Below are 26,840 nucleotides of genomic sequence, written 5' to 3' on the forward strand. Positions count from 1 at the left end.
TTGCAACAGGGTATTGTGTTTTGCCAGAATATACCCTCTGCCTATGCCCATTCATGCTAACTGATAATTTGGTGGTAGTCATGCCAATATAAAAGGCCAAATATCGACATGATTACCACCAAATTATCAGTTAGGATGAATAGGCATAGGCAGAGGGTGTATACTGGCAACATACAATATCCTATTGCAGAACATGCTCTACAACATGAGAATTGTGACCTTGGTGCCCATTTCACCACATGCGCGATCTAGTTTCTTCCCGCAACACCAGTTTCTCAGAACTCCATAGGTGGGAACTAGCACAACAACACATCCTTGGTTCTCGCCACCCACCTGGCCTTAATTTACGTTAATTCGTTCAGTCTCAGCCTTTCTGCACAGTAACTACACCTTTCTTCATTCTGTTTTAGTTATGTACATCTTTCATTTACTGACTTGTCTATTTTTCGCCATTCCCCTTCCACTTGTTTCACACAGTGAACTTAGTGTTTCACTCTTATTAACTCTTGCATATTACCCTGTCTTCCACCTTTAAGCTCTCAGGTTTCCAAATGTCATCTGATGCAGTGCCTACAATCAGTCTTTCCTTCTCACCCAGTCTGGTAAGTCACCACAGACCTGCAGTTCTGGGTGACTTTCCCAAAATCTACCCCTTGTTTTTAGATCTCTCCAGTCCTTTTCCTTTGACCCTCTTCCTTGCCCTTCAACCCTTGTGCCTGAAGGAGGAGCCACTGTCTTATAACCTTCTTTTATGTGTGTGTTCTGCTGCGGCTTGGTGTGTAGATTTTTAATCTATTCAGTTACATTATATAATGGGTACTTAGAAATATTAAACTTTCCTGTGACTTTTATGTGATAACATCTTTGTCTTTTAGACATTTAAGACATTTATTATTAGGAAGAGGATAGTTTGCTATTAGCCATAAAGATGACCTGCTGAGTTCCAGACAGGCCCAACAAAAAGACTGTTATACACTATAGCTTTCAGCCAAAGCCTTCTTCAGCAAAGAAAACATATACATATTCACACAAGCAAGCATATGTTATGCAAAATGACTGCTTCCACCGGCAGCATCAACCGGAATGCGACTGTCATGTGAATAGCAATCTGGAGTAGGATGTGGAAGGGGGAGGGAAAGTAGGGTATGGGTGGGGGGAGAGAGAAGATTGCTGTCTGACAGGGTGTGCAGGGACTAGAGACTGCCAGGCTCAGTGTTGCAAGATGGGATGAGGGGAAAGGAGGGGGGAGGGGACAAAATGGGGAATGGAATAGGAGAAGAGAAGGGAAGGGGGAAAGAACAGGTGGCAATATTCACAAACAGCAGCATACAAACAGGATGAGGGAATGTGAAAAAGGAGGCGGTGATAACATGAGGGGGCAGAAGCTGTTGGATGGAGAGTGTGGGACAGTAGGTTACTGTAGGTTGAGGCAGGAATAATTTCGGGAGTGGAGAATGTGTTGTAAGAATAACTTCCATCTGCATAGTTCAGAAAGACTGGTGATAGAGGGGAAGATCCAGATGGCCTGAGTTGTAAAGCAACCATTGGAATCAAGCATGTTTTGTTCAACTGCATGGTGTGCCATTGTGACGCATGGTGGTCTAGTTTGTTCTTGGCCACAGTTTGGCAGTGGCCGCTCATCCTAGTGGACATCTGGTTGGCAGTCATACAAATATAAAAAAGCTGTGCAGTGCTTGTTAGCAGAGCTAGTACAAACATGGATGCTGTTACAGGCGGCCTGGCCTTTGATGGGTTAAGATAATCCTGTGACAGGACAGGAATAGGAAGTGCTGGGTGGGTGGATTGGACAGGTTTTGCACCTGGGTCTTAGACAGAGATTTGATCCCTGTGGCAAGGGATTGGGATTGGGATTGTGAGTGGCATAGGGAGGGACAAGGATGTTGTGGAGGTCGGGTGGTTGACGGAACACCACTTCAGAAGGGGTGCGAAGGCTCTTGGGTATGATGTCCCTCATTTCAGGGCATGATCATAGATAATCAAAACTCTGATGAAGGATGCAATTCAGATGTTTTAGTCTGGGGTGGTATTGAGTGATGAAGAGAGCACTCTTTTTTAGCTGGCTCTTGGAGGGTGATGGGAGGATTGGGAATGTGGGGGAAATGGTATGAGAAATCTGTTTGTGGACTTGGTCCTGGGGATAGTACCTGTCTGTGAAGGCCTTGATGAGACCTTCAGCATACTGGGAAAGGGAGTTCTTATCACTGCAGTTATGCCATCGCTGCATGGCAAGAATATATGGGTGGGATTTTTTGTTGTGGAAGCAATGGAAGCTGTCAAAATGTAGGTATTATTGGGGGGGGGGGGGGGTTGACGTGGACAGAGATGTGGATGGAGCCATCAGAGAGGAGGTGTTCAACACCTGGAAATGTGGTATATTTGACTGAGGAGGACTTGGAGAAGCAGATGGGAGAGAAAGTTTTGAGTTTGTGAAGAAATGAGAATATCAATGAACTTGAACCAGATCAAGGGTTTGGGGTTTTGGGAGGCAAGGAAAATGTCCTATAAATGGATAAGAGATTAGTTATTAACACCCCATCAACAACAAGGTCATTAGAGACAGCACAAGCTCAGATTAGGGAAGACTGGGGAAGGAAATTGGCCATGCCCTTTCAAAGGGATTTGTGTAAAGCGATTTAGGGAAATCTCCATCTAGATGTCCCATAAACAGGTTGGCATAGGGCAATGCCATGCGGGTGCCCACAGCTGTGCCATGGATTTGTTGGTGTACCTTACCTTCTAACGAGAAGTAGTTGTGAGATAGGATAATTTAGTAAAGTGTAGGAGAAATGAGGTAGTAGATTTCAAGTCAAAAGGATCTTAAGAAAGATATTGTTCAATTGCAAAAAGACCATGGACATGAGGGATGTTGGTGTATAGGGAAGAGGCATCAACAGTGACCAGTAGTGAATTCGAAGGTAAAGGGGTGTGGATGATGGAGAGTCGGTGAAGGAAATGGATGGTATCTTTCACATGGGAGGCTAGATTACAGACAATTTGTTGAAGGTGCTGATCTATGAGGACTAAAGTCTTTTCAGGGGGGCACAGTAACAAGCTACAATGGGGTGTCCAGGATTGTTGGATTGTAAATTTAGTGGAGCATATCGAAAGTGGGTATGCAGGGTGTTGCAGGGTTGAGTAGGGAAGTAGATTTGAGGAGAGGTTTTGGGAAGGCCCTAAGCTTGAAGGAGGGATTGGAGGCTATGTTTGACTTCTGGGACAGGATCACTCTGACAGGTAACAACTCACACAATTGGCAGTGGCCTTCTGCCATTTAGTCACTGTGATTCATCATGACAGTGGTGGAATCTTTGTTTGCATGGAGGCTGATTAGCTCAGGATCTCTTTTGAGACTGTCTATAGCTCTCCTTTCCTCTGCTGAAAAGTTGGTGTTCTTAGGAAGGGATCAGAGGAATGGTAGCGAGGCCAAGTTGGAGGTAAGGAATTCATGGAAGGTGATCATGGTGTGATCAGATGGGGGTGGGAGAGGATCACAGTTAGATGGTGGTATGAATTGGGAGAGGCAGGATTTATTGTTGGAATTAGTTTGCCTTTGGTTGAAGGTTTTGGTGGGAAAGATGTGTTTCCATTGCAGGGATTGAGAGAAGAAGAATAGGTCTTGGATAAGCCCAGCAAAGTTAAATTTGAGTGCAAGGCTAAATCTGAGGTCTTTGGATGGAACTGAAACTTCTGTGGGGCTGATGATTTTGGTGGAAAAGTTAACAACAGTGTTCTGGAATTGCTTGGGCTCTGCATGTGGAGTGTCAGTAGGGAGTTTGGAGGGATGTGGCAAATTGAAAAGGTCTGCTAGGCAGGCTCTTGGTGTTATGAGAGGTTGATGAGGAGAAACACAGTGGGTAGGATAGGGGCATGGATAGTGGCACTCCAAGGTGGCAGTTGGGTCAGCAGGTTGGATAATATATGGAGGTGGTGTCTGGAATGCTCTTCCAGGTAATGGAAAGCAAGTGATTAAATTTCAGAGATGTGATATATGTAGTGGGGATTGCACAGCAGCAGTTTCTTGCAGAAGGAGCATAGGTGTTTCTGAGTTGCCTGTGAATGGAGACATGTTTTTGCCGTACCGAGTTTGTGAGAGCCAGGGACTTGCATGGTTTTGCAGTTGTGGGGGGGGGGGGGGGGAGGTTCCTTGATTTAGGCAGCATTTAAGGAACAGGATGTGGTACTGGGTTTTAGGCAAGGAAAGGGATGCTTTTTGGGACTGGTGCAGAAAGATGGAGCTGGGGACCATCGTGACAGTGATGGCATTGGGGAAAGGGGAAATGACATGAGAAATGTGCAGATGAAGACATTTAGTGGTTGTGAGGAGTGTTGGATAACAGAAAAGACCTCTAAAAATATGTGCATGCAGGCAAAAGCATGTGGAAATATGATTCAAACATGATGATAATGAAGAAAGGGAAAATGTGTTAACAGAGGTTAAGTCCATAAGGGTGTTGGGATCAAGGATGTATTGCAGGGCATGTTCCCATTTCCAGAGCTCATAGAAACTAGTGAGCATGGGAGGATCCAAATAGCACATGCAGTGTAGCAGACACTCATTTCACCTGTCATGCTATAGAACATGTTCAGCAAATGCGTACTGGGTGTCCCCTAGGCAGGTGGTTCTGATGTCACTGTGCACTCAACCATTTTAGTGATAGTCATTCCTGTGTAAAATGATGTACAGTGGACACAAGGCAATTGATAAGCAACATGCATGGTTTCAGAAGTTGCCCTGCCTCCAATATTGTAGGATTTATTAGCATACTGCTTCTGAGATTCATGGAGGTGTGCCATCTCCAGATCAAATTTGTCTGATGGACTCATGATGAGAGCCACAGTACCGGCCAACGTGGATGTTGTTTGTAGATGGTTTCCCCACATCCAACTGGGTGAATACTGGACTGGTGCCCATGTCCCACTTCAGTGCCATGATTCGAAAATATTTTGAAAACGTGTAAAATCCAGGATGGAATGTAACAATACCCAGCTTCTGGGTCTTGACAGATGCCTCTTGTATGTGCCCATGAAAAGATTGACATGGGATGGGCCATTGTGATTCCAATAACAGTCTGGCTGATTTGTTTGCAGGAAATGGTTGGCGTCTTTTATGGGAGACTTCATATAGTGGTATTGGACAGCTAGGGCTGCGTTTGGCTTCCTATTCTTTCTGACTGCCCCCCCCCCTCCCCCCACTTTCGTCTGTCTTCAACCATCCCCCCAACGCGTGAATTCCTCTCATCCTGTGGTCTGAATGATCTGCTCTTACTTTTTAAACTTTTCCAACCTATTTCTCTCTCCCCACTGAGGAAGAAACTGCCTCTCCAAAAGCTAGGGTTGTTTCATGTATTTTTATATATGCCTGTCAGCTGTACTGCTGTTTTGCCTCCTGAAGGTAGGAAATGGCCAGAACTTCTGCTTCATAATTTTATAGTTGTCTTCAGTGAATTCTCATTTTGGCGAAATTCTCTCTTCTACATCTACATGACTACTCTGCAATTCACATTTAAGTGCTTGGCAGAGGGTTCATCGAACCACAATCATACTATCTCTCTACCATTCCAATCCCGAACAGCGCACGGGAAAAACGAACACCTAAACCTTTCTGTTCGACCTCTGATTTCTCTTATTTTATTTTGATGATCATTCCTACCTGTGTAGGTTGGGCTCAACAAAATATTTTCGCATTCGGAAGAGAAAGTTGGTGACTGAAATTTCGTAAATAGATCTCGCTGCGACGAAAAACATCTTCGCTTTAATGACTTCCATCCCAACTCGCGTATCATATCTGCCACACTCTCTCCCCTATTACGTGATAATACAAAACGAGCTGCCCTTTTTTGCACCCTTTCGATGTCCTCCGTCAATCCCACCTGGTAAGGATCCCACACCGCGCAGCAATATTCTAACAGAGGACAAATGAGTGTAGTGTAAGCTGTCTCTTTAGTGGACTTGTTGCATCTTCTAAGTGTCCTGCCAATGAAACGCAACCTTTGGCTCACCTTCCCCACAATATTATCTATGTGGTCTTTCCAACTGAAGTTGTTCGTAATTTTAAAACCCAGGTACTTAGTTGAATTGACAGCCTTGAGAACTGTACTATTTATCAAGTAATCAAATTCCAACGGATTTCTTTTGGAACTCATTTGGATCACCTCACACTTTTCATTATTTAGCGTCAACTGCCACCTGCCACACCATACAGCAATCTTTTCTAAATCACTTTGCAACTGATACTGGTCTTCGGATGACCTTACTAGATGGTAAATTACAGCATCATCTGCGAACAACCTAAGAGAACTGCTCAGATTGTCACCCAGGTCATTTATATAGATCAGGAACAGCAGAGGTCCCAGGATGCTTCCCTGGGGAACACCTGATATCACTTCAGTTTTACTCGATGATTTGCCATCTATTACTATGAACTGCGACCTTCCTGACAGGAAATCACGAATCCAGTCGCACAACTGAGACGATACCCCATAAGCCCGCAGCTTGATTAGAAGTCGCTTGTGAGGAACGGTGTCAAAAGCTTTCCGGAAATCTAGAAATACGGAATCAACTTGAGATCCCCTGTCGATAGCGGCCATTACTTCGTGCGAATAAAGAGCTAGCTGTGTGTGCACAAGAACGATGTTTTCTGAAACCATGCTGATTACGTATCAATAGATCGTTCCCTTCGAGGTGATTCATAATGTTTGAATACAGTCTATGCTCCAAAACCCTACTGCAAACCAACGTCAATGGTATAGGTCTGTAGTTCGATGGATTACTCCTAATACCCTTCTTAAACACTGGTGCAACCTGCACAATTTTCCAATCTGTAGGTACAGATCTATCGGTGAGCGAGCGGTTGTATAAGATTGCTAAGTAGGGAGCTATTGTATCAGTGTAATCTGAAAGGAACCTAATCGGTATACAATCTGGACCTGAAGACTTGCCCGTATCAAGCAATTTGAGTTGCTTTGCAACCCCTAAGGTATCTGCTTCTAAGAAACTCATGCTAGCAGCTGTTCGTGTTTCAAATTCTGGAATATTCGATTCGTCTTCCCCGGTGGAAGAATTTCGGAAAACTGCGTTCCATAACTCCGCTTTAGCGGCACAGTCATCGGTAACAGTACCATCATAACTGCGCAGCGAAGGTATTGACTGTGTCTTGCCGCTTGTGTACTTTACATAAGACCAGAATTTCTTCGGATTTTCTACCAAATTTCGAGACAGTGTTTCGTTGTGGAACCTATTAAAGGCATCTCGCATTGAAGTCCGTGCCAAATTTCGTGCGTCTGTAAATTTTAGCCAATCTTCGGGATTTCACTTTCTTCTGAACTTCGCATGCTTTTTCTGTTGCCTCTGCAACAGCGTTCGGACCTGTTTTGTGTACCACGGGGGATCAGTTCCATCTCTTACCAGTTTATGAGGTATGAATCTCTCAATTGCTGTTGCTACTATATCTATGAATTTGAGCCACATCTCGTCTACATTTGCATAGTCAGTTTGGAAGGAATGGAGATAGTCTCTTAGGAAGGCTTCTAGTGACACTTTATCCACTTTTTTAAATAAAATTATTTTGCGTTTGTTTCTGGTGGATTTGGAAGAAACGGTATTGAGCCTAGCTACAATGACCTTGTGATCACTAATCCCTGTATCAGTCATGATGCTCTCTATCAGCTCTGGATTGTTTGTGGCTAAGAGGTCAAGTGTGTTTTCGCAACCATTTACAATTCGCGCGGGTTCGTGGAGTAACTGCTCGAAATAATTTTCGGAGAAAGCATTTGGGACAATCTCGGAAGATGTTTTCTGCATACCACCGGTTTTGAACAAGTGTTTTTGCCAACATATCAAGGGAAGGTTGAAGTCCCCACCAACTATAACCATATAAGTGGGGTATTTATTTGTTACGAGACTCAAATTTTCTCTGAACTGTTCAGCAACTATATCATCGGAGTCTGGGGGTCGGTCTCGTACCAATAAGACAAAATAAGAGATGTTATTCTCATATGAAACTTGCCTGATACACTAAAATGGATGAAAACTAGTGGAAAGAAATGGACTGTGGCTATATACAGAAAAAAGTAGTTTAAATCTTTGACTGTAGAGTTTAGTTGATACTGCGTTCTGTAGCTCTTTAAATGGCAGAAACCTGCAAACTAGGGATATTGATTGCATATATACTACTAATGGCAATTATTTTAGTTTCTTGAAGCAGTTGGACAGCTGGTGTTTTTCTTCATGATACTTGGCAATAATTTTATATTAAAGTTCCAGCTGATTTTAGGAGGTCCTAGAGCATAATTTTAGATTTAATTACTTTCAGATTTTGCATTTAAAACAATACACAGTGAATTGCCTTATCATAATGAACTTGTTATCAACAATAAATTTGCAAAAATACTCTGAAAGGCCATTTGTGGCAGCGGCCAAAATGTTGGAAAACTTTATACAGTGACAATGCAGTCACATACCCAGAAGAATTTTATTGACCAGTAAATGTGTTGCCCAACTAGTTTTAGATAACAGAAAGAAAATACTTTACATAAATAATTTATAGAAAGATGAACAGAAAGAGATTTGTGAAGAATAGAAATTTATTTCCCTCTTATACATATTTCTACAGCACTCTGAATCCTGTGCATCCCGGAAACAGTTAATGGTAAGACTGGACAGAAGTAGATGAAGGCATAAATAAACATGTGGAATTAAAGTGTCTTGTAATAGGTGGAGAGAGTTCATTTTTGTTCAGAGAATATGTCCTAATCAAGAATTGAAACATTACCACAAATTTCTCGATTTTCTTCTTGTAAAAACAAGAAATGAAATAACTAATCCTAAAGTATCAATAGCCTGGAGCATTATTAAACAAGAAATAAATAATAAAGTGACATTAATAAGTTTCAGTACCAAGACAATAGTAGTGCAGAAATGAAAACATATTAAAGTCACTGTTCACTAACCTCGGTGATTACTTATAACAGCAACATGGGAACAGTGATAGGAACTAATTTCAAACTGCCAAACATGGATACATTAGAGTCTCACACCAAGCAAAAATTCATGATGTTGTGGGAAAAAAATAATCCTTCCAGCTTCAACATGATTTTAGCAGGGAATCTTATGCTGATTTGACAGGACACTGTCTCCCACTTTTGCTGTCTTTGTAATCCACAAGTGGCTCAAGGCATATTTCTGGACAGATCAAAATATGCAGAAGCAGCAGTTCTCAATAGAAATGGGGTTAAGCAAATAATCAGTAATTGCAAATATATGTTATTTCTTTCAGTGTTTATTTCCTTAAATAGAGAACTAGCTGTCAACAGAAAACTGATGGTCTTTATTAAGAATAATTTGTCTGTTTTCTCTCTGTTTGGCTTCAGTGAAGGATTCTTTGTAAGGAAAGTGTAATATGACCTCAGAAATGAAGAGTCAGAGCTGTATAAGGAGTGTTGTAACTTGACCAAGGCCTATGATTGTGTAGGCTGTAAAATTATACAAGGGACACTAAAGCAGTTTTTTTTTCATTAATTATCATCCCCTATAAACGAATGGACATTTATTTTCATGACAGAAATTCAAGGTCATAATTACAGACTATATCACAGGAACAAAATCATATTCAAAATTATGGAAACATCAAATTTTGTATATCACATTAACTGGTTCTTGGACGCAACCAAGTTAACCTAAGATTAAAGGCTAAACTAAAGGATATCAGACAGAGTCAAGAGGATAACCGAGTAAGTCTACAAATGGTTGGCAGAAAACATTTTATATGTTAATGTTGTTAAAACGGATGTCCATTTTGAAATAAATAATGATGTCAGGTAAGCATGGCACTGAACAGAGGTTTTCGAAGGTGCAGTAAACTTTTCTGGTACAAGGCTTTTGTGTGAATGGCATTAAAAAAGTCAACAATTATGGAAAGGATAGATTCCAACCTGGACTTTCCATTATATGAAAATAATATGTATTTGTTGTTTCATAGTTGTAAACTTCAGTATTTAGTGTACAGAAGTCTTGATATGACTTAGGGAAGATTAGAGATTCATATATGTATAAACCAGGAAGAATGATGTTTTTAATTTCCCAAAATTTTTCCTTCTTTAATTTATAGTATAGTGACCCCAAGAAAAATATCAAATTCTGAAGTAATATGTTCAGTATTTACTTTCATCTGTTACTGTGTTTTCCCCCAAGAGTTATATCCTACTTAATATGCTTTTTTATTTTTCTTCCATTATTTGTATGATTTGTTTAAAGGAAATCAGCCATTAGTGGTGTTACATCTGGAGCATTGGCACAATTTGTCGCTAGCCCTACAGACCTTGTAAAGGTACAGATCCAAATGGAAGGGAAGAGAAGACTACTCGGTAAACCACCAAGGTGAGTTACCATGTTCTGCATTAACTGATAGTTCATGTGCTTTATAAGCACATACAAGCAAAGTTGGTAGACAAGCTTAGTGTTACTCTTGTGTCACAAGCCATAGAACTTGACTTGGCATAACCAAAAGTAACTGTAATACTCAGTGGAACACCTGTCTGATATAGTAATTGCATGTGATAGCACCAGTTTTTGTTACATATTCAAACCACTACTAGAATGGGCAATAGTGATGAACAGATGAAGTTCTTCTTTTACTTAATACCAAGCATAGTATTGCTTGTAAATGTTCCTTTCTTATAGAAGTAAATGGTCTTATTTGCTTTGCTATGCTGCTCATATTGGTCTTGTTTTGTCATCTTACTCTTTTTTTATAGTTTCACAACAGTAGTCTGTTACTTTATTTCTTAAAGCAATTTCTAAGCTCATTACTTTTTTAGCTACCAAACTAGAGAGACATCTGTGAACTGCAGCAGTTCTGATAACAATTATATGATGGTCTTATTATTAACTTTTTTTATTGGTTTGGCTGCCTAAGGAGCACATGAAGTAACTTAAGTCTTCTTTATTTTCTCCTTTGTTTCTTTCCAGTAATGTTTAATTCTTTCCTGCAGTGTTTCATTCTTTCCCTATTTTTCTCCTTCTTCTTCTGTCCGCATTGCACCTGTCTTTTTCTTTGTTTTCTCCTGGGAGCCCTTGATACCTTTTACTTTTGTTATGAACTTTTCTCTCTGTCCTATTTCTTCCTCCATTATTTCCACATCCCTCAGCTCTGCGTAATCATCTTTGACTGTCAATGTTGTCAGGTTTCTGTCAAAAAAATTAAAAATTCTTTTTGTTATTCTTTTTTTCTAGCCTTTGTAAATGTCCATGGAATACAACTCTTCTCTCCCTCATTGTGTCTAATCTACATTATATTTTCTCATGAACTTCATTAGTACTTCTTAATTTCCCATTGTCACATTTTGGTCCCAAAATTTTCCTGATTATTTTTCGTTCCTTTTCTATCTCACCTAATTGTGTGGCTTTATTTAACGGAAGTATTTGTGAAGTATAAAGCCATTTTGATCTAATGACATTGTTGTAGTGCTGTAGTTTTCATTTATGGAAATAAATTTCTTGTTATACTGGCTTTCTGTTAACTGAAAGGCCACCTCCATATTCCTTGCCCTTTCTCAATTAGCTTCTTTGTTGTCAAGCACATTTGGTTGTATTATTTCACCTAGATGTTAAAATTTTGTAGCCTTTTTTAATCTTCCACAATCAGTTATCCTGTATTTTGGTGCCTCCTTTGCATCTGCCGTATACTTCACTTTTTCAAAAAATATGCAGCTTTTGAAACTGTGTCTTATTGGAGATTTATCTGCTTTGTTCCATTTTCTATAGATTCAGCTAAGATGGCAGGATTGTCTGAAAAAGCCAAAAAATCAATACTCAGAGTACCCCTTTTCTCCTGGTTATGCTTGTTAAAATTCCATCTTCTTTTTCTGTTCTTTTCCTCTATTCCCTGATAACATTTTCTAGTACACAGTTGAACAGCACTGGGGACAACTCATCTCCTTGTCTTACATCAATTTGGATCTCAAAAGCCTCAGAAGTTTCCAAACTCTTTTAAGGTGTTGATTAATGTTTCCTTGTCAGTCAAATCACATGTTTTTTTTTTTTGAAGTCTACAAATGTTATATTAAAATGCTTTTGGTTCTCATTCTTTTTTACCTGATTATAAATGGAAGGTTTAAAATTTGTTCTGCATAATCATCCTATTCTAAACCCTCCTTTGTACTCTCATAATTGCTGATCCAGTTGGCTTTCCAGACCGATTTCGAAAGAACTTTGTAAGTCACTGGAATGAGGCAAATTCCTCTACAGCTTTTGGGGTCCATTTTATCTCTTTTTTTGTGTGGATTGAATGAATTAATGCTGTTTTCCAATCTTTCAGTGCAGCTTCTATTTCCCAGACTTTTTGAAAGACTCTGTGTATCTTCTTGGCTGTTCCAGCACATGCAATTTTCTATCTTTCAGCTGTTACTGAATCTTCCCTATGGGGCCTTATCATTCTTCAAATCTTTAATGATATTCTAGATTTCATCCATTCTGGCAGGTGGTCTCAGTTTGTGTAAGTGCATCCTGTATTTCTTTCTAGAAATTTTGCTCTTGGTTTGTCACAATTTTACATCATCTTAAAATAGCTTGCTAATATTCCACAGTTTTCACGGTTGCTATTGCGTAAGCTTTTTTCAAAAGAGAATGAAATAAATTATTCTGATAATTGGAAATGAAAATGTTTTGTTAAAAATTCTCTTTTATTGGTTAAAGGACATGGCTAATTTTTTCTCAGGGCGCTATCACCAGAAATATCATACGTATTCCAATGTGAAGACATGCATCTTACTCACAATGGATTAAAAAAAAATCTTTCTTTTATGTTCCGTGATAAACCAGTTAAATAAACTGCTTAATTATTTCTTTTTCTGTGAGGCTTGATGCTCCAGTATAGCTGCCTATGTGCAATGGCAGCTTATACATTAACAAAAATTATTATTCATAAAACTGTAACTCTGGCCTAAAAAATGAAATGGAAAATATTACAAGATGCCATTCTGTAATTATTAAGATAATTATCTTTAATACTCCTTGCAAGGAATGACTATTAAAAGCATTTTTATCATTTTATCATTAATGGCATCGCTACAACAATTAACTTAGATAAAATGGCCAGGGCAACATTTAATTATTACGTAAATGATGATTATGGGTCAAAGAAGGTACGTTTTGCTACCAACAAAAAACACATTCTACCATACATAATTGCATATATATTTGACAAAATTGATAATAGTACTACAGATAATTATAGTAATTATTTATCGACTGTGATCTCTATGTGATCATCAGATAGGACATCAGAATCAACAAGACCAGGAACATAAAGAAGGAGACAAGAATGTGAAACAAAGAAATCTTTTTCTTATACAATTCTATGAGCACGTATAGCGGTTCCATTGTAGTTACATATTGATAAGTTGAATTACATTACTTTTTTCAAGAAGCAATGCTATATTGTTCAGGGTTAATTTCATGGATAGTGAAATTAGATAACATGCAAAGTAAAGACACATCACCTGCCAGAATTTTATATCAGTAGATTGTCAAAGTATTCATAACAAAGTCCCAAATTTACTGCCCTCCACAAAACTGGTTGCAGTCAGATTATTCTCGGAACTGAGGGCTGATTGAAAACCAGCGTAAAAATCTATGAAATGTTTAGTGAGTCATGGAATGTATATTGGAAAGACAGATGAGATGCCATAGGAGGGAGAATGTTCATTGCAGTCGATAAAAATATTTTCTCTGTTGAGTTTGAATTTGAGTGTGACTGTCAGGTCTAGGTGAAATCAGACTAACTGTCTAGTGTCTTAATTGACCACCCAATTTGGCCATGACAATTTTACAGTCATTGAAAGAATGTCCATGCTCAGAAGTGCGGAAATACCCATATGTCAGTTGGAGACGATATTGATTTATTGGGTATAGATGTGGAGTCTATGGATTCAGTGTAGGGAGTACGGACAGGCAGTTTTGTGAGGTAGTTTTGAATACATTTTCCAAACCTGTCTTGAAAAGATAGTTAGACTACACACACACAATGGAAATATTTTAAACCTTGTAGCTACAAATAGGCATGACCTTATTGATGGTGTCAATATGGAGACAGGGATTAGTGATCATGATGTCACCATAGCATCAATGGTCACTAAAGTTAATAAATCACTCAACAAGGCTTGGAGAGTATTTTTGCTAGAACGAGTAGATAAGCAGTTGTCAGCATACAACTTAGACTGAGAATGGACATCATTTAGTTCCAGTATGATGGATGTATAGGAGTTATGGGCAAAATGTAAAGAGATTGGAAATTGTGCCCTGGAGAAGTATGTGCTGAATAAGTGCATTAAGTATGGAACAGATCCATCATGGTTTTATAATGAAAATTAGAAATTCCTCTTGGTTAAAAAGAGGGTGTGCAAATGATGACAGCCAAATGTTGGTAAAGATTTGTGTGTCTGTAAAAAGACCGATACGCAAAGCATAAACTACCACCATCATGTCTTAGCAAAAGATCTGATGGAGAATGTGAAAAAATTCTGGACCTATGTAGAATCACTAAGCAGGGTGAAGGCTTCTATCTAGTTACTCATCGACTAGTTTGGGATGACAGTAGAGGATAGCAAAAGGAAAGCTCAAGTTTTAAATTTTGCATTTAAGGAATCATTCACACAGAAGGATTGTACAAACATACCGTTGTTGGACCATTGCATAGACATCCATATGGAGGACGTAGTAATACACGTTCCTGGTATAGAGAAACAACTGAAAGAGTTGAAAATAAATAAATTGCCAGGTCTGAATGGAACTGCAATTCGGCTTTACAAAAAGTACTCTATTGCATTGGCCCATTATGTAGCTTGCATTTATTGTGAATTTCTTATCCAATGTAAAGTCCCAAGCACCTTGGAAAGCAGTGCAGGTGACTCCTTTATATACAAATGGTAAAAGAACAGATCTGCAAATTACAAAACAATATCCTTACCATCAGTTGCTGCAGAATTCTGAAACACATTCTCAGTCTGAATTAATAAATGTTGTAGAGATACAAAATCTTTTGTCCACAAATCAGCATGGATTTAGAAAGCACCACTCGTGTGAAACTTGGTTTGCCCTTTCTCACATGATATCCTACAAACTATGGATGAAGGACAACAGGCAGATTCCATATTCCTAGATTTCTGAAAAGCATTTGACATGGTGACCCATTGAGGTTTGTTAGCGAAGATACTAGCATCTGGAGTAGGTTCTCAGAAATATGAGAGGCTCAAAGACTTCTTAAGTAATAGAGCCCAATATGTTGTCCTTGATAGTGAGTTTTCATCAGAGACAAGCGTATCATCAGGATTGCCCATTGGAAGTGTGATAGGACTGCTATTATTCTCTATGTTCATAAATGATCTGACAGATGGGGTAAGAGCAATCTGTGGCTGTTTGCTGATGATGCTGTGGTGTACAGGAAAGCAGTCTGCAGTTGTTTGCTGATGATGCTGTGGTGTACAGGAAGGTGTCATCATTGACTGACTGTAGGAGGATGCAAGATGACTTAGACAAAATTTCTAGTTGGTGTGATGAAAAGCAGCTAGCTCTAAATGTAAAAACATGTAAGTTAATGCAGATGAGTAAGAAAAATACTACTGAAACATCCCAATACAGCATTAGTAATGCACTGCTTGACACAGTCATGTCAGTTAAATATCTAGGTGTAACATTGCAGAGTGATGTGAAATGATACAAGCATGTAAAGATAATAGTAGGAAAGTCAATTAATGGACTTCAGTTTATTGGGGGAATTTTAGCAAAGTGTGGATTATCTGTAAAGGAGATCACATATAGAACACTAGCATGGCCCATTCTTAAATACTGCTTAAGTGTTTGTGATCCCCATGAAGCAATTCGAAGGCAGATTGCTAGATGTTTTACTGGTTGGTTCGATCAACATGCAAGTGTTATGGAGATGCCATGGTAACTAAAATAGGAACCATGGAGGGAAGACAATGTTCTTTTTGAGGAACACTGTTGAGAAAATTTAGAGAACTAGTAGTTGAAGCTGACTGCAGAATTTTGCTGCTGCTGTCAATGTACATTTCACATAAGGACCAAAAAGATAAGATAAATTATAGCTCATATTATGATGTATTGAAAGTCATTTTTTCCTTGCTCTGTTTGAGAGGAACAAGAAGGGAATTGACTAGTAGTGGTGCAATGTGCCCTCCACCATACACCATAAGGTGGCTTGCGGAGCATGCATGTACATGTAATTTTTCGATTTTCATTTCTTAAGCACAGTTGGACGGTTGGTAAGTCTGGAGGTTTTTTTCAGAAGTTTTAATGGAAGTTCCTGATAGCGTCATTTTGAAAGTCTTCCTCAGTTAGTGACAGTTGGTTCCTTTTAAATTCATTTTGACTTCCCATGTCGTTTTTTGCAGTTTGACACCTTTTCTGTTTTTATTTAATATGGGTTTCAGCTTTTCATAGATCACTCCAGCTGATACCAAGCATGGTTATTTTGACTTGTTTTTATTTTCAATTAAGTAGTTTCTCTGCTAGACGGGAGGAACTTGCGAAAAATTCCCTTTGAATAGTTCTGTCTATTGTTCTGTATAATTGCTTTGTGTTTTTGGAACATTTGTTTGAGGTGTTTTATACAACACTGTGAATAATAACAGATAATATGGAGAGTTTAAATACACAATGGAAAGTTACTGTATACAAAATTTAGGATTCTAGATAGACAGAGAAACAGATCAATACTCTATTTTGTGCTACATGATTCCTATACCCTCATGATACTGAGGTAAACACACCTGGAAAAAAGTATCAAATGCATCCATCAAGTGTTACCTGTTTAAGTCTTATAGCTATTTCACATTGGGGGTCTCCCAATGCTTAGATATATGTCTGTGAGATCATGTCTAAGCATTGTTCAGGATGCCCTCATAATACAGCCATATTAAGACATAACAAAGGATGGGCAAGTTTTCTACAACAACAAGACAGGGAAAAAGTAGTAGTGCCCCAACATATATGTCTTGATGTCAGTTGTATATTTAACTGAAAGTAAAAAAAAAAAAAAAGGTGTATTTGAATGACATGTAAAATCATCTTACAGAATTGACATGATGTGATATGTGTTGTTGTCTATGTCAGACACTGTGCTTTAGTTTGTATTGATAACTGTTATCCCGTGTAGTCAAGTTGACAGGTACAATGAACCTTTCAAAAATTGCATTTTCAGAATTTTTTAGTATGCTGTATATAATGATCTGAAGTCTTGAATAAAAGTTGTTGTCCTTGCAAACTCTGTGCTAACTCTGAGGGAGACACAAAACAATGAAATTTTAGCATTTTTCCAGGTTATGTCTATATACTTTTCCCTTGCATCCTATAACAGAAAGCCCTTGGATCTTTCTTAAGAATGTTAAATTTCCTATTTAAATACTGAGTAAAAATATTCCCCCCCCCCTGTTCAGAGCTTCAAAGGAACTGCAGAACTATCAGATCACTGAATACCTCTAAAAGAGTACAGGTCTTAACATTCTAACTGTCAACACTGAATGACTGAACATCACTCCCCTTCCCACTCCTCTCTTCCAGTCTTCAGTGGGATATTCATTCAATACAGGTGTATAAGTAGGTGGAGGACAAAATTTTTTTGTTATGTACAATGACATTTCATACCAAGCATGTGTTTGCATACGAAACAGGAGTTTCTATGAGTGAAAAACATGTAGCAGAATACAGAATTATACAAAAAAGTTTATGGCCTGGTCTCTTTGGTCCAGGTGGCAAGTCAAGCTGGGCTCAGTTTCTTCCTCGTCAGCAATGATCTTATCGATTAGAGTTCTCCCTTCATCTTAATACCCTCATCAACCTTCTCATTTGGGTCTGGTTCAGGCAGACACTCACTTGCATGGGCACAACATTTGCAAGTGACAGAGCATTGGAATCCTACTTTTTTTTTTTTTCAACAACTGGCTCTCAGTAAAGAGTCTGAATCTTCATTTTTCATTGTTATGGGAATCATCTGTTTTCTTGGTAGCATCCACACCCAAACTGTCAGAATCTTTTTATTATCCACCCAAGTCTGCACTTGTAGACAGACATAAAAGAATGGTAGAAGAAGGCATCTCATGAAGATGATAGCCTTGAAAAGTAAATTTTGGGTTTTACTGTATATTTAGAGAACTATTTGGCCATGAGCATAGTCCAGTGTATTTTTGTTCATGTTTTCACTGTACAGTGTCACAAGAATCCTTTTACGTGCTTAAATATTGTGTGCTTTTACATCTGGTGTTTTGAAAACTAAGTCAGATAGAAAAGGGTTTTCCTTATAAATGGTGCTGACTTTCTTCTTCCCTTGTCCAAAAAGGGTTCGAAGTAGTGTCACACTCATTTGCTGCATGAAGGAGAAGACTATCCTGTGTATTTGCATGATGTTGACAAGTAAAATATATAGAGGACATTATCACTCCCATTCTTCTGGAAAACGTTGTTTTGAGAAGAGGGTAATGCTGTCCTCAGTACCAGGGTACCCACATATTCACCAGTGATGGTGACACTATCAAAGTCAGCAGTCTTTACTGGTGTTTACTGTCATTACATCAGAATAGTCTATTGCCTGCTTAACCAAAATTCCCTTTACTACCATTTCAATCATCAGCATTGAAATGAAGTTCCTTTTGTTGGATAATACTTTTTATTCTGACACTGTAATGGCTATTGTTTTTAAGAAGACGAATATTGTGGATGGGTGCAGTAAAGCCTGATGAGGTTGTTCTGGTGCTTTGGTAGCAGACATCACTGGGATGCCCATCAAAAAATGCTAAGGGACTACACCCTAAGTGTTTTTGAATACATATTGTTGAAGTAGCCTTCATCTGTGAGCTTATAACAATTCCTCAATATCCATTTTGTCTTTCACACTGATCATGTCCTGGTACTACACATTCACACTCTTAGGGTACTTAAAATGGCCTCCTTCATGAAAGTAAGGAATCATTACTTTGATAAATTTGATGTGCAGGTTCCATTCTCCCATACATTCAGTTTTGGTCAGTTTTAATGAAGTTATTTCACAGGGTTACATGCTATGCCATAGCTGAAGCACCACCATCTTCAGTTTTCAACAATGTTTCTGACAATTTGACAGTCACAACATGAAACTCTTTGAATAATGATTTATATGGACAAGTGATAACTCTGTCCAGTGCAGGAAACTCTCCTTCAGTCGAATCTAGGCATTCAGTGCTTAAACCAGCCAAACAGCCTGTGTGAGGATGTGTGCCCAAACAGTCCTAGTATCTTATCGATACTGTTTCCAGTGTAAATTGTGCAGAAAAGTTCTCTCAATTCACTCACAGTGATAATTGTCACAATTGCACCCATAAAAGACATCGACAGATGGAAACCTTCTAATCTCATAATGTCATTGCTTAGTTTGGAAGTAAAACATCTGCTACCACATCTGAATCCTTCCAGTAGACTGGTTGAGCAAAATTAATGTGCGAGTTTTCTGATTTATTTACTTGCATTTGTTATTTGTAGCAAGGATGGATGTAAATACCATATTGCACTTCCAGAATGAAATTTTTGCTCTGCAATGGAGTGTGCACCGGTATAAAACTTCCTGGCATATTAAAACTGTGTGCTGGACTGAGACTCAAACTTAGGACCTTTGCCTTTCACAGGATAGTGCTCTACCAACTGAGCTACCCAAGCACGACTCACAACCTGTCCTCACAGCTTTATCTTCACCAGTACCTCATCTCCTACCTTGGCTAAGGCATGTCTCTGCAATATCCTTTCTTCCAGGAGTATTAGTTCTACAAGGTTCGCAGGAGAGCTTCTGTGAAGTTTGGAAGGTAGGAGATGAGATACTGGCAGAAATAAAGCTGTGAGGACAGGTCATGAGTTGTGCTTGGATAGCTCAGTTGGTAGACACTTGCCTGCGAAAGACAAAGGTCCAAAGTTCAAGTCTCAGTCCGGCAAACATCCAGCACAAAGTTTTAATCTGCCAGGAAGTTTCATTTTGCTTTTGCTTGGAGGTGTGCTGATGAAAGAAAGGGAACATACTATTTTGAAACGTTCATAATTCTTATCAGATGTTCCTCCTCGATAAAACTATTCCATCTTAGTACTGATGATTAGAATACAGATATTCCCATAAATCCAGGTCATTTCATCTACACGTACGTCTATACTCTGCAAACCACCATGAGGTGTATGGCAGAGGGTACATCCCATTGTACCAGTTATTAAGGTTTCTTCCTGTTCCATTCACATAAGGAGAGCAGGAAGAATTATTGTTTCAATGCCTCTGTGCATGCAGTAACTATTCTGATCTTATTCTCATGATCCCTGTGTGAGCAGTTTGTGTTGGCTGTAGGATATTCCTGGTGTAATCATTTAAACCTAGTTCTTGAAACTTTATTAATAGACTTTCTCAGGATTGTTTACGTCTGTCTTCAAGAGTTTGACAGTTCAGTTCTTTCAGTATGTCAGTCACACTCTCCCATGGATTAAACAACCTGTGGCCATTCGTGCTCCCCTTGTCTGTATACGTTCAACATTACCTGTTAGTCCTATCTGGTATGGGTCCCACGCACTTGAGCAATATTCTAGAACAGGTCACATGAGTGATTTGTAAGCAATCTCTTTTGTAGACTGATGGCCCTTCCCCAGTAATCTACCAACAAACCGAAGTCTATCACCTGCTTTATGCAAGACTGAACTTATGTGATAATTTCATTTCATATCCCTAAAAAGTATTACACCCAGGTATTTGTATGAGTTGGCAGATTCCAACAGTGACCCTGTGATGTTATAATTGTAGGATACTACATTTTTTAGTTTTGTGAACTGCAAATTTTTATATTTCTGAACATTTAGAAGTTGCTTATCTATGCACCACTTTGAAATCTTATCAAGATCTGATTGAATAATTATGCAGCTTCTTTCAGATATTACTTCATTATAAATAACTGCATCATCTGCAAAAAGCCTGATTTTTTTATTATATTGCCTGCAAGGACATGAATATAGAACATGAATAGAAATGGTCCCAGCACACTTCCCTGGGGCATGCCCGAAGTTACTTCTGCATCTGACGATGACTCTCCATCCAAAATAACATGCTGTGTCCTCAATCCAGTCATAAATTTCACTTGATACCCCATATTATCATACTTTTGACAATAAGCATAGATGGTAGTAAGTCAAATGCTTTTTGGAAATCAAGAACAATGAATCTATCTGGTTTCCTTGACCAAAGCTCAAGTATGTCATGTGAGAAAAGTGCAAGTTGGGTTTCACATGATCGATATTTTCGAAATCCATGCTGGTTGGCATTGAGGAGGTTATTTTGCTCAAGATACCTCATAATGTTTGAGCTCATAATGTGTTCTAACAAACAACAAATTTATGTCAAGGATATTGCACAGTAGTTTTGTGGATCACTTCTACCATTTTGTGGATCACTTCTACCACCCTTCTTGTAGACGGATGTGACCTGTACCTTTTTCCAAGAACTGAGCATGGTTTTTTGTTCAAGGGATCTAAAGTAGATAATAGATAGAAGGGGGGTTAACTCAGCCACAAATTCAGTATAGAACCTGATAGGGAGTCAGTTGGGGCCTGGAGATTTGTTCAGTTTTAATAATTTCAGTTGTTTGTTAACACCATCGATATTAATACTTATTTCATTCATCTTTTCAGTGGTGTGAGGATTAAATTGGGGCAATCTCCTGAGATTTCCTCCATTAAGGAACATTTGAAAATGAAGTTAAGCATTTCAGCTTTTACTTTGCCGCCCACAGTTTCAATTCTTGTCTCATTTGCTAGGGACTGGATGCTAACTTTGGTGCCACTAATGGCCTTTACATTCAACCAGAATTTCTTTGGGTTTTGCAAAGTGTAATTTGACTATATTCTGCCACTGTAGTTATTGAAGGCATCATGCATTATGCTCTTGACAACCAAACATGTTTCATTCAGCATCTCTCTATCTATAGCCCTATGTTTTGCTTTGCACCTATTACGCAGTTATCTCTACTTCTTTAAATGTTTCTTTATAGTGACTGTATATCATGGAGGTTCCCTCCCACTATGAACTGTTCTACTGGGTACATATCTATCCAGTGCATGGTCAACTATTCTTTTAAACTTGAGCAAGAGTTCCTCTACATGCTCCTGACCTGCGCTGAAAGTTTCAAGCTCCTCATTGAGATATGTCACTACTGATTTTTTATCTAATTTACTAGACAAATCAGAGGCAGCTGGCACAATATTCTGTGAAGATATGATGTTGATATTGTATGCATCATCATCATCATCATCATCATCATCATCATCATCCCCCCATCATCATCATCATCATCATCATCATCATAGTTTTCCAATTCCAGTTTCCTGGGGGTGGTGTACAAGTGCTTGCCATCTCCTTCTGTGTTCATACACTCCTGTTCCAAGACACCTTCCCATTTGTGACCTTTCTCCTCCATGTCTGATCTTACAGTCTCTATCCAGCATTTTCTTTGTCTTCCCTGTGGTCTGCTTCCTACAAGGTTCAGATTGAAATACCTTCTGGCAGGTCTTTGGCTGTTCATCCTCATTATTTGCCCATACCAATGAAGCCTGCATTTCTTTATGACACTGGTAACAGGAACCTCAATACCAGCTACTTTTCTATTCACCTCTTTCCCGATTTTGTCCTTTCTAGTTGTCTGGGTCACAGTTATAATGAATCTCATTTCTGTAGCCTGAATTCTGCTGAGGTCTTTGTTTATTAGGGTACATGTTTCTAAACCATATATTAGGATTGGTATGAAATAGGTGTGATACATGGTTGCTTTTGCTTTTCATGGCATTTTACCATCCCAGAGAATATTTCTGATTTGACTCTAAAAATTAGATGCTTTCTGTGTCCTGCTGAGTATTTCCTGCTTAATGGTGTTGTCTTTTGAGATCATGCTTCCTAGGAATGTGAAATGTGTAACAGATTCTCTTTTGACTGCTTCTAGGAATATATTTGAAGTTGTTATTTGCATGTTGTGGTAACTTCTACTGTCTGTGTTTTATTTATTTTTTTGTGTGAAATTTTTGAATGTTTTGTTCCAGTCATTAAGTTTCTTCTCTGCTTCAGCTTCTCTCTCTCCCCGTACTATCAAATCATCAGCAAAAACCAGGGCATTTGGTTCACTGTCTTATTTTCTTTATAGGTTTTATGATCTTGCCCATTACTATTACAAACAGGAGTGGTGATAGGGCACTTCCTTGTTGCACACCTATTTTTATTTTAAACCATTCTGATCATCTGTTGCCTACTTGGACGCAGCTGTAACACTTTTGGTATAGCATCTTGACTTTATCAGTTTGGTACTTTGGCCCCTTTAGGTCTTCCAAACTTTCCCACAACCATTAACCCAGCTCAAGGGAGATAGGACACCTTCCCTGTCAACCACTTGAATAATTCTTGCCTGGCACATCCATGCTGCAAGGGTGGACATCCTCCACATCAGTAGGTTGGTGTGAAAGGATGGCTAAGTTCAGGCAGGGACCCAGCTTCCCGGGGTATAACATGGAACCCATGACCAGGGTTACAGATGACGATCTAAACGGCACCTTGGGCAGAGGAGAAGGCCTTCAGAATGATGGATGAGGCAACCCATCCTTCCTGGGGATAATTAGAAGAGGACTCCAGTGCCTTGTGGAGAAAAAGGGATCTTCAAAGGCTAAGGGAATAAACAGTGAAAGAAGAACCTCACCTGCGTTAGGCCTAGCAAGTCAGCAGCTGAGCAGATATGTACTGGTTTCAAACCTAAACCTAAACCATCATACATTTGATTGTTTTTAATCCTCTATCGGTCAGTATGTGATATGGCTTTACTTGTAAACTGCAAGCCATACCAATTATCCATTTCATAGTAGAGCACAAGTCTCACTGTAGTGTCCTGCAGTTGGCAGGAAAGGACTAATGATCAAGTTTGAACACACCTTATTTAACTAAGATACCTTCTTGATGTGCACTAATTTCCAAACTCAAGAAGAACAAGAAACACAATAATTCTTGTGGTGGCAAAAGCCAGATGAAAGTTACAAGACAATGAAAAGGAATAACAACAACCAAAATACACTCCTGGAAATGGAAAAAAGAACACATTGACACCGGTGTGTCAGACCCACCATACTTGCTCCGGACACTGCGAGAGGGCTGTACAAGCAATGATCACACGCACGGCACAGCGGACACACCAGGAACCGCGGTGTTGGCCGTCGAATGGCGCTAGCTGCGCAGCATTTGTGCACCGCCGCTGTCAGTGTCAGCCAGTTTGCCGTGGCATATGGAGCTCCATCGCAGTCTTTAACACTGGTAGCATGCCGCGACAGTGTGGACGTGAACCGTATGTGCAGTTGACGGACTTTGAGCGAGGGCGTATAGTGGGCATGCGGGAGGCCGGGTGAACGTACCGCCGAATTGCTCAACACGTGGGGCGTGAGGTCTCCACAGTACATCGATGTTGTCGCCAGTGGTCGGCGGAAGGTGCACGTGCCCGTCGACCTGGGACTGGACCGCAGCGACGCACAGATGCACGCCAAGACCGTAGGATCCTACGCAGTGCTGTAGAGGACCGCACCGCCACTTCCCAGCAAATTAGGGACACTGTTGCTCCTGGGGTATCGGCGAGGACCATTCGCAACCGTCTCCATGAAGCTGGGCTACGGTCCCGCACACCGTTAGGCCGTCTTCCGCTCACGCCCCAACATCGTGCAGCCCGCCTCCAGTGGTGTCGCGACAGGCGTGAATGGAGGGACGAATGGAGACGTGTCGTCTTCAGCGATGAGAGTCGCTTCTGCCTTGGTGCCAATGATGGTCGTATGCGTGTTTGGCGCCGTGCAGGTGAGCGCCACAATCAGGACTGCATACGACCGAGGCACACAGGGCCAACACCCGGCATCATGGTGTGGGGAGCGATCTCCTACACTGGCCGTACACCACTGGTGATTGTCGAGGGGACACTGAATAGTGCACGGTACATCCAAACCATCATCGAACCCATCGTTCTACCATTCCTAGACCGGCAAGGGAACTTGCTGTTCCAACAGGACAATGCACGTCCGCATGTATCCCGTGCCACCCAACGTGCTCTAGAAGGTGTAAGTCAACTACCCTGGCCAGCAAGATCTCCGGATCTGTCCCCCATTGAGCATGTTTGGGACTGGATGAAGCGTTGTCTCACGCGGTCTGCACGTCCAGCACGAACGCTGGTCCAACTGAGGCGCCAGGTGGAAATGGCATGGCAAGCCGTTCCACAGGACTACATCCAGCATCTCTACGATCGTCTCCATGGGAGAATAGCAGCCTGCATTGCTGCGAAAGGTGGATATACACTGTACTAGTGCCGACATTGTGCATGCTCTGTTGTCTGTGTCTATGTGCCTGTGGTTCTGTCAGTGTGATCATGTGTTGTATCTTTCCCCAGGAATGTGTCAATAAAGTTTCCCCTTCCTGGGACAATGAATTCACGGTGTTCTTATTTCAGTTTCCAGGAGTGTACTATGCTACACAATTCCCAAATTGTGTTATGCCCAACAAGATACAAATTTCTATGGAAGACTATGGCGAGTGCTTACTGGGATAGAGTCCTTTTAGGTATTGGCCGGAGCTGTCCTAGCTGTAAGTACACACTGCTGGTGTGACTCTGCTGGCATACTTATAACACCAATTCTCCGGAGTGCTACACTTAGTCACATTAGTTCCAATTGGTGGATCTCTGTCACATGGCTTTTCACAAAGTAGTGCCATGTTTATGCGGAAAGTCTGTTGATGTTTACATTCACTGGTGATGTTTTGATACGAGCTCTTGAAGGGAGGTCGGCAGCCCACCTTGCTTGTTTGTTATGTGGGCCCTCTAACTGATAAGGGACCGCTACGACACTCACTCCATCATAAAAATGTTAAACTGGATACTGAGTTCACTTTCAAACAACATACTTCTGGTTCACTGATTACTGCAACTCCAAGGGGGTCATGCCCATTGTTACACCCATGGTGTGGAAAATTTAATACCCATCCAGCAAGTTAACATTAAAGTCAGCATTGTCAAAGATATACTGGCTGAATGGACTGGCTGACTGATTGTAGCCTTCTTAACTCACAGAATGTAGTATATTTTGAGTCTAGCAGCTTCATCATAAGTACCTGCAAATTGTAAAGTTGCTAAAATATTCAGAAAAAGTTTGGATACAAACGTTTGTAGATATATATGGCTACTGCAATCACAATGGAAGATGAAAGATTTTGACCACACTGCTATCATAATGGTGTGCACCTGAGCAAAGATGAACCTAGTGGATCCAGTTTGTCAAAATAATAGTGCAAAGTAAGGGAAGCAGTGTTTGTAGGACAACAGATCATGGACCCTGGACACTCCCCCCCCCCCCTTTCCCATCCCCCCCCCCCCCAAAAAAAAGAAATTATTGAATGGGGGGTAAATGTAACCACTGAAAATTTGTGAGACAATATCCTCTAAAATGATCTTTCCAGCAATTTTCACAGGTCTAAGCCTTTATTAATGAAGGCCTCTCATCTTTCCGTTTAGGTATTAGATGTCTTATAGCATTTTGTGGTCAGTGTTCCCGAAAGCGATGGTTCACTCTTTTGGTGAACTGGAGAACTTATAACCTTTTCTTATTTTCTCATTTTCTCCTTCAGATGCCTTTTTGCAGATCTCATATCTGTATGATTGTCTTCATGTACCAGATTGAGTAAATTCCATACTCAAAAATGGCATTCCTTGCTATTTTCTGCAAGAAATAATTTACATTGCTTTGTCAACATATAC

At 40.0% G+C, this 26,840-nt stretch overlaps 1 protein-coding gene across 1 annotated transcript in view; it reads left to right on the forward strand.

Moving 5' to 3' along the window:
- LOC126236577 (mitochondrial uncoupling protein 4) overlaps positions 1-26,840 on the forward strand; it is a 437,887-nt gene that overhangs the window by 271,300 nt on the left and 139,747 nt on the right. The window contains exon 5 of the mRNA XM_049945990.1: positions 10,273-10,395. Coding sequence (XP_049801947.1) covers positions 10,273-10,395 — 123 coding nt within the window. The remainder of the gene's footprint in view (positions 1-10,272; positions 10,396-26,840) is intronic.

The sequence above is a fragment of the Schistocerca nitens genome, chromosome 2 (genome assembly GCF_023898315.1).
Source record: "Schistocerca nitens isolate TAMUIC-IGC-003100 chromosome 2, iqSchNite1.1, whole genome shotgun sequence".
Taxonomy (NCBI): domain Eukaryota; kingdom Metazoa; phylum Arthropoda; class Insecta; order Orthoptera; family Acrididae; genus Schistocerca; species Schistocerca nitens.